The 12,575-nt window shown below is 34.9% G+C and overlaps 2 protein-coding genes across 2 annotated transcripts; both read left to right on the top strand.

Annotated features, from left to right (window-relative positions):
* Positions 1-262: 262 nt before the first annotated feature.
* LOC127127476 (glucan endo-1,3-beta-glucosidase) lies at positions 263-1,458 on the top strand. The gene is made up of 3 exons (XM_051056668.1): positions 263-727; positions 815-1,115; positions 1,227-1,458. Exons 1-3 carry the CDS (start codon positions 278-280, stop codon positions 1,247-1,249), a joined length of 774 nt encoding a protein of 257 aa, XP_050912625.1. The 5' UTR covers positions 263-277; the 3' UTR covers positions 1,250-1,458.
* Positions 1,459-6,973: 5,515 nt separating this feature from the next.
* Positions 6,974-12,322, top strand: LOC127129225 (protein yippee-like At3g08990). Its single transcript, XM_051058489.1, has 4 exons — positions 6,974-7,069; positions 11,928-11,971; positions 12,074-12,182; positions 12,263-12,322. Exons 1-4 carry the CDS (start codon positions 6,974-6,976, stop codon positions 12,320-12,322), a joined length of 309 nt encoding a protein of 102 aa, XP_050914446.1.
* Positions 12,323-12,575: the final 253 nt, after the last annotated feature.

Raw genomic sequence — 12,575 nt, forward strand, 5'->3', positions numbered from 1 at the left:
AACTACAATGGCTTTCACTTGGTAGTATCTATTTCTTCTTTAGCAGCTTCACTTATATATGTGTATTCAAATGGTGTACCTTAATCCATCTCATTAGAATTCCATAGTCCATTTCTTGATAAAAGCATCACTTTTTATGATTGAAGCTCACGAGGAGAGTGCTACCCTAATGACTAGTTCATAATGTGGGATAGCTTAATGCTTAATTACCACGTTGATTTGTCTTTTCTACTTAATATGGTACTCATGACATTGTCACTTCGAGTCAAAGTTTACAATGACTTTAACCTGTTGGTATCTCTTTGGAAGCTTTATTCATCTGTCTTACTTTGCATTGTTCAGACCAAACCGTGGCTTATTCGACAGGAACACAAAACTACTATACACAAACCAATTCGACGCTTTAATGGATGCGGTTCATTCGGCAATGAAGGCTCTTGGATATGGTGATGTTGATATCGCTGTTGGTGAAACGGGTTGGCCTTCTGTTTGTGATGGTTGGGATGCTTGTAGTGTGGCTAATGCTCAGAGTTATAATGGTCAGTTGATTAGGCATTTGGCGGAAGGGAAAGGGACACCATTAATGCCGAATAGACGGTTTGAGACTTTTATTTTTGCGTTGTTTAATGAGAATCAGAAACCTGGTCCTATTGCTGAACGTAATTGGGGACTCTTTCAACCTGATTTCTCTTCGGTTTATGATGCTGGAATCCTGCGTAACGGACAGGTTTTGTTCTTTTTTCTCTTTTATTTATGATGCTGGAATCTTGCGAAATATTGTTAACAGTGTTTTGATTTTGAATGAATAATGCAGAAACCAGTAGCACCGGTAAAAGGAGGAGGAAAAACGCCAACGCCGCGTCCGGTAGTTGGAGGGCAGAAATGGTGTGTGCCAAAGGCGGATGCGAGCCCTGGAGCATTACAAGCGAATATAAACTATGTTTGCAGCCAAGGAATTGATTGCAAGCCGATCCAACCGGGAGGAGTTTGTTATGCTGCCAACAATGTTAAGGCAATTGCCACTTATGCGATGAATGCTTACTATCAGGCTAATGGAAAACATGATTACAATTGCGACTTCTCGCATTCCGGTGTTACTACTTCAGTTAATCCAAGTGAGTAACAACAATCAATGAATGCCCTACTCTTTTTATGTTCTTTAACATTGATCATTACAATGTACTAGTATGCTTATAAATATGTGTTTTGTTTTTGTTATTTTGCAGGTCATGATAATTGTAGAATCTGAGGATGTTTGGAGATAGAAAAAGGCCGTTGGTATTGGCATTGGCATAGGCATATTAGAGGGAAAATGCAGTTGATGTGGCTTTGAGTTAGTAGTGACTATGCATTCATGTACTTGGTTATTTAGTTTGTATATTATATTATGGAAAATTGATGTTAACGTTGGCATGACATTTCATGCTTTGATTAAATATATGTTATGTGTTTCGGTGATTCCTGATTTCAAAAGCATTTGATGCTTCCATTTTGTTAAAATCAATATTTTTATGAATTCAATTGAAATGCATTCACGGACACTTAAGTATAATCATTGATTGTATTTACCTAATTTTATTTTAAAAATTGCATTGCAGCTTGAGAATGTATAATAACCTAGTGGAGAGATGCTTTCAAGATTGTGTTGATACGTTTAAGCATAAATCCCTGCAAAAGCAGGAGGAAACCTGTGTTCGAAGATGTGCAGAAAAGTTTCTAAAGCACTCTATGCGGGTTGGCATGAGGTTGGCATGAATGTGGTTTAAAACAAAAGCTTTAAAAATTTTCAAAAACATTTTTTCTAAACCTGGAAAAAATGTGGTTTAAAACAAAAGCTTCAAAAATTTTCGTATACCTTAGACAGCGCTTTTGTAAAAAGCGCTGTCTAAGGGGGGGATTAGAAAGCGCTTTAGGCAAAAGCGATGTCTAAGGGGGGGGGCTTAGACAGCGCTTTTTGAAAAGCGTTGTCTAAGGTATACCTAAAAAAATTAAAATAGGAGGGTCTTAGAAAGCGCTTTTGGCCAAAGCGCTGTCTAAGGGTGGGGCTTAGACAGCGCTTTTCAAAAGCGCTGTCTAAGGTATACCTAAAAATTTTAAAATAAGAGGGTCTTATAAAGCGCTTTTGGCCAAAGCGCTGTCTAAGGGGGGGGGGGGCTTAGACAGCGCTTTTAAGATTTAAAAAAGCGCTGTCTAAACCTTTAGCAGCGGAGGTTTAGACAGCGCTTTAAAGCGCTGTCTAAGGTCTTGTTTGTTGTAGTGCAGGAACTATAGTCTCGGTTTTTAGCATTTTGAAGGGAAAGCATCGTCATAAAAGTGTTATTTATAGTAGTGAGTTGTAGACACGCACTAACCTTCTTCCAAAAGTGTTGGTAAAACCCAGCAGGGAAACTATCAGGGCCAGGGGACTTCTAAGAAGCCATGCTCATCAGGTTATTGAAGGTTTTTCTAACATGGGCATTGCACAAATTATTGACCTGTTACATTGGCTATAGAAGTCTGAGGGAAGGAAAATTAAGAATTGATTTAAATTCCCTCTCTTTTGAAGCATGATGATGACAAAGGTCCAGGTTTCTCAGGTGGATAAGTTTTGAGTTGCAATTCAACAACGAATTCCGACGTCTTGCAAAGAAACAAAATATTTTGGGAAACGGCTGGGAAAATCTAGGAAAAGGTGATTTTTTTGCGAAGTAAAAAATATGGAGGATGACATAGTTCATCTGGAAGAAATTAAACATTTTGAGCATGAGGCTACGGCAAAATTTAGTCAAAAGGAAGTAAAGTCAATTGGTTATTAATGAATATTTTTCTCTAAATATTTATGGGTTTGGGAACTCATTAAAGCGAAGAAACCTAAGTCAAACCATTAATAAAGGTGTCTTCGACGTATGTATGCTTCAAGAAACAAAACTTTAGAAAGTTCAAGCTTTAATTATGCATTCCTTATGGGGGGGATAAGATGTTGAATGGTATAGCAAGGATTCTCAAGGAAGGTCTGGAGGACTCCTAATCTTGTAGAAACCATTTCAAATTTACTTTAGTTTTAAAGGAGAAAGGTTCGTGGGGATCAACGTGTTTTGGAAAGATATTCGAGTCTACCTTGTAAATGTGTATTCCTTGTGTTTCATATCTAATGAAAGGAAGCTTTGGAGTCAATTGCATGAATTTAAAATTAAATTCTCCAAGAGTGAGTGGTGTGTAGTTGAGGATTTAAACACCATAAAGAAGGAGGGGGAGGAAAGGGTTGAATTCTTTAGTTAATAGATCTGAATTAATATAGTTGTATGGTTTTATGGAAGCAATGGACCTTGTTGATGTGTCTGTGTTTGGTAGAAAGTATACTTGGTTTAAGCCTGATGGTTCATCCATGAGCAGACTTGATAGATTCTTAATTTTATAGGGCATATTGTTTGCTTGAAACATAGGTTACCAACTCATATGCAATAGAGATCTTTCAGATCAATGCCTTATATGAGCCAAAGGTAATGTGGTCAAATGGGGACTAAAACCTTTAAAAAAAAATTAACTGCTGGTTGAACCATGAGGATTTCAAGCATTTTATAACAAAGAGTTAGGGATCCTTGAAGATTCAGCAGAGGCCAACTTTTATGTTAAAAGAGAAGATAAAATGCTTGAAGGAAATATTTGGTATTCTAGACCTTGAAGTAGACAAAGTTGTAGAAAATATGAATGTCTTTGACTCTAAGGCTTATTCAAGTAATTCTAATAACAATCTAGGTGAAGCTATATAGGAATCTTCTCTTAAGGTCTAGAAGTCTATGACCCTTATGTAAGAACACGTTGGTTCTATCAATACCTTTGAGTTTTTATGATAACAAAGTGTAGAGAAATATTTTGTACTCTGACTATGTGTGTTTAGGGTGAAAATAAAAGAAAATAGATTATGACTCTGAATAAGTCAAATATGAATACAAACGAAGTCTGAAGAAAGTTGTTAAGCATATTATTAACTGAGGACACACTCTGAGCATAAAGAAGAAATACAAAAGTATGTCTAAGGCATGGTCAAGCTTCATTTTTAAGGAGACAATTAATTAAAAACATTTAAAATATACAAAATAAAAAATTCACGTGGATTTAAAAAAATAAATAAGTAATTAAATAAAAATTCACGTGAACGACCAAGTCAACAAAAATGAAGATTTCATAATTGACATAACACCGGAAGGAAAGAAACAAAATCTAAATATTACAAAGGGAGAATCCAAAAAAATTATTTTACAAGATGTAAATCGAAATTCACCCAAATTACAAATGGATAAAGTGTATTTAACCCTATTATTAAACGTATATAAAATATATTAAAATAAATTATTAATACATTTATTATATTTAAAAATAAAGTAATATTTTTAAAATGTTTTATTTTAAAATTACATTACCTTTAGTTTTATTATCTTTCTTTATAAAAAAATTAATTTAATTAAAATTAAATTTGAGATTTGAATTGACCCAAATTTTTAATTAATTAAAGATCATAAGTCGATTTCATACTCATACTTAATTAAGTTAGATCGAGTTTTAATATGAAACTCTAGTTTTTAAAAATAAATTATTAAAATAGAATTTATTATTATTAATAATAAAACCAATATTTTTGGAGTTGAAAAAATAAAATTTAACACTAAATTGACATATACAATCAAGTAAAAATTATAAATTGATCTAACAAAAGAATAAATATTTTATATAGAAATAATAAAATATTATTACTTCAAAAAAAATTATATTTAATATAATTTGACAAAAAAAATTATTTTAAAATTGTTCTATTAAGAATCAATTATGTTAATATTTGTATATAGAAAATTTCATAGAATTATCCTTCGTCGCCGTGCTTGATTTTCTATCCTGGTTTTAAATTTGCATTCAGTTTTTATTTACCATTGTAATACCCTCAAATTTACCCTATCTCCAAATCACCATCTTAAATCCTAATTCATGAGCATACATCTCATGCATATCATCTCATATGCATTTGTACTTAATGATCCACAATAATCCACAAATTCAAGGTATGTGATTCATTCGTGAAGCCTCAATATCCTCTACCATGTTGAGGTGTGCTCAAGCAACCTTAAACCTAATCTCATCCTCAAGCATCCAACAAAGCTTGGAGAATCACTCAAGTCATCTCACTCACTCTCCAAACCCAATTTGGATGATGAGTATCCTTTGAAGAAGCATCAAGATTCATCTGGTCACCCAAGGACCCTAACTCTAATTCTTGACCCTCCTTACCTTGCACAAGTCATGATTCACTGTGGATCTTGACCATGTCATTGAGGATCCCAAAAATCCAAAGTTTGTTCATGCTCCACACCTTTGGAACATCTCAATATGACCCTTGCAATCACCAAACCCTAATTCATCCATAATGTATCATTTGAGTTCTGCATGATATATAGGAAATCTTTATTCTAGTAGCATTCCATAAGATCTATATTCTACCATTATCATGTTTAGAGTAATTATCCAGGAAAGATCATCTCTGGCTTATTTTATTCCCAATAGCTCTAGCTTTATGTTGCTTGACTCTAGTTTCAGGTTTCATGTTGTTGAGATGGAAGCTTATCTCTCTACATTTTCCTAAATTGTTTATCCCCATCACATTCCAATCCTTAGTGGTTAAAATCCATTTTGACAGGTAACTTCTGTTGTAAATTTCTTAGGGTGTTCTCATTCATCACATTCTTGCCTTTATTTTTCCAGTTATTTCTCACTTGTGTCCATGGAGTACTTTCTTACTCAACTGGTATAGTAGGAGATTTTTCTACTTCTCCAGGTTGATTGTCTGGCTTTTTAGGTTTTGCTCTCCATTGCTTGGTTGTCATAGGCTTTTCCTTAATATTGGATTGATGTTCAATCTTCTGAAAAATCTCACAATAGCGCGGCTTCATTCAAACTCAACAGGTTGACTGATTTGCTTCCCTTCATTATCCTTTATTGTGATGTTTTCTTTAGTTTCGGTGTAATGATACTCTTAGCTAGTTTGTCATGCATTCATTCGTGCATTCATTCGAGTCGTTATATTATTACCATTAAATCAATTATTGTTATTATTAACTTGCATTCTATATAAAACATCTCCATTACTCCCTCTACCAACCACTACTACTAAACCTATCATATTATATTAACATAATTATATATATTTTTTATTATTATTAAATTTATTAATTTATATATTTAATTTTTTAATTTTTTAATTTTATTTTATTCTATATTAACAATTATTTATTTATTGTTATCTAAAACTTTCTCACCTATTATTTTTTAAGATAACTACCCATTTTATTTATTCTTAACCATTTATTACATATTTCTTTGACTCAATCAAAATTGTTTTTCTTTATTTTTTTTTTAATTTCTTTTTCTTCCTCTAACTTTTAATAATCATGTTATTTTATTTTATTATTTATTTATTTAATCCACGCTTTTAAATTAAACCATCCAGTTATTTTATTTCATTTATTTATATACCTTTATTTTTCTTTTATTTATAATTAATATTTTTATTTTGTTGTTATGAACATGCGATTGGTAAGAATAACAATAAGGCTGTTGAGTTAATTAAAAGATAAAAATGTACAAAATCATGGGAAAAAACAGTCAATATTTTGTAATAGTGTTTGGGTCATGAGTAATTAACCAAAAATTTATCGTTTACGATTAGAAAAACTACAATATTTATGTCTAATAACTAAGCATAAATACTCTTGATGTGTACCAATTATATTTCCTGATTAAGTAAAAAAAAAAACTCCCAAAATATAGTATTGGGGTAGTGCGTGTCTTAGGGCAACTTAGTATTTGCAATCAATAAACTCTCATCTTCTCTGCGTCATTTTCAATCATTATTCTTCATTTTCACTAATTACGTTGCAACGCTTTTAAAATCTTTGTTTTTTGTTGTTGTGTGGCTTTGTTTTGTGTAAAGAATTTAAAAAGAGACATGGGAAGACTTTTTCTGATCGATCTGGAAGGGGACTTCTATAGCTGCAAGCACTGCAAGACTGCTTTTGCCCTTGTTGATGATATCATTTCCAAGGTTTTTTATTTTTCTTCCCTCAAACTTTAATTTAATATATGTATATAATATAAGACTTTTATTGTGATGTGTCTATTACTGATAGATGAGTTGTATATGTTGAATAAACTTAATGTTAGAATTAATGGGTTTTAATAATAAGTTAATGGAGAGAATTGGAAGGTCAAGAGACCGTGGGAAAATTAAGAGTATTTACTATTTATCTTAATTAGTAGAATAGCTAAAGTTTTCTGTATGTATAAAAGTCTAAAATTGCATTCTAATAATACACAGAAGTTTATAAAACTACTCACTTCTTCTGTCAAATTGGCATCAGAGCTAATGGCAAATATGATGAATCAAATGCCGTTGCCACGGCTAACGAAGTTGAATTACGAAAACTGGAGTATCCAGATGAAAGCTCTCATCGGATCTCTAGACGCGTGGGAGGTGACCAAAGATGGGTTTGAAGAACCAACAGATACTGAGGGATATACGGCAGCTCAAAACAAGGCGTTGAAAGAGACGCGATCGAAGGATAAAACGGCACTTTACATGCTGTTTAGGGTTGTTGATGAATCAGGCTTCGAAAAGATTGCCGGTTCGACTACGTCGAAAGAAGCGTGGGACTGGAGAAAGTGTTCAAAGGAGCAGATCGAGTAAAGCAAGTTCGACTCCAAACACTTCGTGACGAATTGGAGAGGATGCAGATGAAGGAGTCAGAAAATGTATCTGACTACATCACGCGTGTACAGAAGGTGGTGAACCAACTCACCAGAAATGGCGAAACAGTAACTGATGCACGAGTTGTCGAAAATTTTTTGAGATCTTTAACAGATAAGTTTGAGAATATTGTGTGTGCAATAGAAGAGTCGAAGGACCTTTCGACGCTCGCAGTCGAAGAGCTCGCTGGTTCCCTCGAAGCACACGAACAACGAAAGATGAAAAAGAAGGAAGAAGGAGTAGAGGACACAAATCAAACCAAGGAGCAAATCAAAGACGAAAAGGTACTCTTTTCTCAAAACTTTCGAGGAAGAGGACGTGGTCGTGGAGGACGTGACAATGGTCGAAGTGGTAGAGGCAGCAACTTCGAGAGAGGACAGTCGATCCAGCAAAATTGGCGTGGCAGAGGACGTGGTCAAAGAGGTGGTAGGTCGAACCATTCCAACTTTGAATGCTACAAGTGTGGGAAGTATGGTCATTATGCGAAGGATTGTAACTCATTCAAATGCTATAACTGTGATAAAGTGGGACATCTTGCAAAAGATTGTCGAATCGAAAAGAAGGTAGAAGAAACAACCAACCTAACTTTGGAAGCTGAAGCAAATGAAGGTTTTCTCTTGATGGCTCAAAATGAGATCAACACAAATGACAATGTTTGGTATCTTGACTCAGGAGCAAGTAACCATATGTGTGGTCACAAACACCTGTTTAAAGAAATGAGAAAGATTGAAGATGGGAATGTGTCTTTCGGAGATGCATCGAAAGTGAAGGTCGAAGGCAAAGGAACGATTCGTTACCTGCAGAAGGATGGGTTGATTGGATCGATTCAAGATGTTTATTATGTACCAAATCTTAAGACCAACATCTTGAGTTTGGGACAACTTACAGAAAAAGGTTATTCGATACTTATGAAAGAACAAATATTGTATTTGAAGGACAAGCTGGGACATCTGATTGCTCGTGTCAAAATGGAGAGAAATCGAATGTACAAACTGAATTTGATAAACGTTCGAGAAAAATGTTTACAAGTAAATGTCGAAGACAAAGCGTCACTATGGCATCTACGCTTTGGTCATCTACATCATGCTGGTTTAAGAAGGTTGGCGAAAAAGAACATGGTGCATGGACTACCAGATATGGATTATGAAGGAAAGTTTTGTGAAGAATGTGTGCTTAGCAAACAAACAAGAAATTCATTTCAAAAGAAGGCAGAATATCAAGCTAAGCATATCCTTGATTTGATTCACACCGACATATGTGGACCAATCACACCAGAATCTTTCAGTAGTAAAAGGTACTTTATTTCCTTTATCGACGATTACTCACGGAAGACATGGGTTTATTTCTTGAAAGAAAAGTCTGAAGCATTCGAGGTGTTCAAAAGGTTCAGAGTAATGGTGGAGAAGGAAACCGACAGACACATTAAAGCAGTTCGATCTGATAGAGGTGGTGAGTATACTTCGACAACTTTTATGAAGTATTGTGAAGAGCAGGGTATAAGGAGATTTCTAACTGCAGCATACTCACCTCAACAAAATGGGGTGGCTGAAAGGAAGAATCGAACAGTCCTTGACATGGTTCGTTCAATGCTTAAAAGCAAGAACATGCCAAAGGAGTTTTGGGCAGAAGCTGTAAAATGTGCCATTTATGTTCAAAATCGATGTCCACATTCGAAGTTAGAAGATCAAACACCACAAGAAGCGTGGAGCGGACAGAAGCCAACAGTCTCTCATCTCAAAGTATTTGGAAGTGTTGCTTATGCACACGTACCAGATCAACGAAGAACGAAACTTGAAGACAAAAGTCAGAAATACATACTCATTGGGTATGATGAGAAAACAAAAGGGTACAAGCTATTTGATCCCATAAGAAAGAAGGTGATAGTGAGTAGAGATGTTCGAATAAACGAAGCAAGTAAGTGGGACTGGAACAGTTCGACAGAAGTTGTTGTCGAAGTTGAAGAATCATCTGTCGCTGTACCATCAAACATTTCGACAAAACTTGAAGATTCTGACGATGAAGATGAACCTACACAACCCAGAATGCGAAGTTTGGAAGATCTGTATGATTCGACAAGTGAAGTGCACCTTGTATGTCTCTTGGCAGATGCTGAAAACATCAGTTTTGAAGAAGCAGTACGAGACAAGAAGTGGAAAAGTGCCATGGACGAAGAGATGAGGGCGATTATCCACAACAACACTTGGGAGCTAGTTGAATTGCCAAAAGGTAGTCAACCAATTGGTGTAAAGTGGGTATTCAAGAAAAAGATGAACGCTCAAGGAGAAATAGAACGATACAAAGCAAGACTTGTTGCGAAGGGATACAAACAGAAAGCAGGAGTTGATTATGACGAAGTATTTGCACCTGTTGCAAGAATGGAGACAATTCGATTACTCATATCTCAAGCTGCTCAATTCAAATGGCCAATATTTCAAATGGATGTCAAAACAGCTCTTCTGAATGGTGTACTAGAAGAAGAAGTCTATGTCGAACAACCACTCGGATACATGAAAGCTGGAGAAGAGAAGAAGGTACTGAAATTGAAGAAAGCGTTATATGGGCTGAAGCAAGCACCGCGAGCATGGAACACACGTATCGACACATATTTCAAGGAGAACGGGTTCGAGCAATGTCCGTACGAACATGCCCTCTAGGTGAAGAAAAATGGAATGAATGTATTACTTGTTGCTCTCTATGTCGATGATCTTATTTTTCTGGGCAGTAATGATGAGATGATAGAAGAATTCAAAAGCACAATGACACGTGAATTCGAGATGACAGATTTAGGCCTGATGAGATTCTTTCTTGGTCTGGAAGTTCGACAAGAAGAAACAGGAATCTTCATTTCACAAGAAAAATATGCAAAAGAAATCTTGAAAAGATATAAGATGGAAAGCTGTAATCCGGTTTCGACGCCAATGGAACCAGGAACAAAACTGTCGAAATTTGATGGAGGAGAACGTGTCGAAGCAGGAAAATATCGAAGTTTGGTAGGAAGTCTTCGCTATCTCACATGTACAAGACTAGATATCTCATTAAGTGTAGGCATTGTAAGTCGATTCATGGAGGAGCCAGTTTACACACATTGGAAGGCATTGAAGCGAATTCTGAGGTACATCCAAGGAACAGTGTCACTTGGGATGTTTTACTCGAATTCAGAGAAATACAAGTTGGTTGGTTACTCTGACAGTGATTGGTGCGGAGACATAGATGATCGAAAAAGCACTTCTGGATATGTGTTTTTCATGGGAAATACTGCATTCACTTGGCTTTCTAAAAAGCAGCCAATAGTAACTCTTTCGACATGTGAAGCAGAATATGTAGCAGCATCCTGGTGTGTTTGTCATGCAATATGGCTCAGAAGATTGATGAGTAAAATGGAGCTAGAACAGAAAGATGCTACAATAATACAAGTTGACAACAGGTCAGCAATTGAGTTAGTAAAGAATCCAGTAAACCATGAAAGGAGCAAACACATTGACGTTCGTTTTCACTTCATTCGAGAACATGTGAAGGAAGGAAATGTCGAATTGAAGCATGTAGCAAGTAAGGACCAAGCAGCAGACATTTTCACAAAACCACTATCAAAGAAAATCTTCGACAGAGGCAAGAAGTTGATAGGCATGATGAATAGAAGAAACATTTAAGTTTACTGAGGAGTTTTGTTGAATAAACTTAATGTTAGAATTAATGGGTTTTAATAATAAGTTAATGGAGAGAATTGGAAGGTCAAGAGACAGTGGGAAAATTAAGAGTATTTACTATTTATCTTAATTAGTAGAATAGCTAAAGTTTTCTGTATGTATAAAAGTCCAAAATTGCATTCTAATAATACACCGAAGTTTATAAAACTACTCGCTTCTTCTGTCAGTATATGTGTGTCTTGAAACACAATTCATGAATAATGAATTTATGGAATAATGGATCAAATAATGTCATAAATCCTATTATAAAAGAATAAGTCATAAATCCTATTATAAAAGAATTTCTGAGTCATGAATTTTTAGGGCTAAAGTCTTTTGAGTGGTTATCTGCATATGATTAGAAACTGTTTGTTTTTAAGTATATGTTCTCTGTATGCATCTGAATCCTTAGTTTCACTATTCGTTTTTGCAAAATCAGAACTGCTGATGATCTAATCCTGGTTTTCTCTTAGTCTTTCCAATGCAGGCATGGGAAGGCTTATCTTTTTGATAAAGTGTAAGTTTTCTTTCACTATTGAATGTAATAATAGTGAAATTGCTATTGGATGGAAACTGATTATCACACCTTATGACATGTTGGTAATCCATATTATGACAGTGTGAATGTCTCGGTCGGAGAGAAAGAAAACCGGAAAATGATGACAGGAATGCATACTGTCGTTGACATATTCTGTGTTACATGTGGATCCATTGTTGGATGGAAATATGTAAGGACATCCAATTCGTCATTCTCATGATTTTTTTATTTATTTGTTTGGCTTTCATTTTATATTTTATTTTGTTTTAGGAGATTGCTAATGAGAAGTCTCAGAAGTACAAAGAAGGAAAGTTTATCCTTGAAAGGTAATATCAATTAATCAATTATGTTAAGCTATTTTACTAAAAAGCATATCATTGAAAAATAGTAATTTGTTTAGATTATGCTATGTTATAGCCGTCATGTAACAACAAGTGTGGGTGGTGATCATTCATTATTTCTCATTTTGATTGCATGTGATTTACATTGATAGGTATAAGGTTTTGGGGCCAGATGGATCCGAATACATGCCTCCTCTAGATGACGCTGAAGATGTTTGATTTACTTCAGGATCATTTCCGTT

The sequence above is a fragment of the Lathyrus oleraceus genome, chromosome 3, assembly GCF_024323335.1.
Source record: "Lathyrus oleraceus cultivar Zhongwan6 chromosome 3, CAAS_Psat_ZW6_1.0, whole genome shotgun sequence".
NCBI classification, from domain to species: Eukaryota; Viridiplantae; Streptophyta; class Magnoliopsida; order Fabales; family Fabaceae; genus Lathyrus; species Lathyrus oleraceus.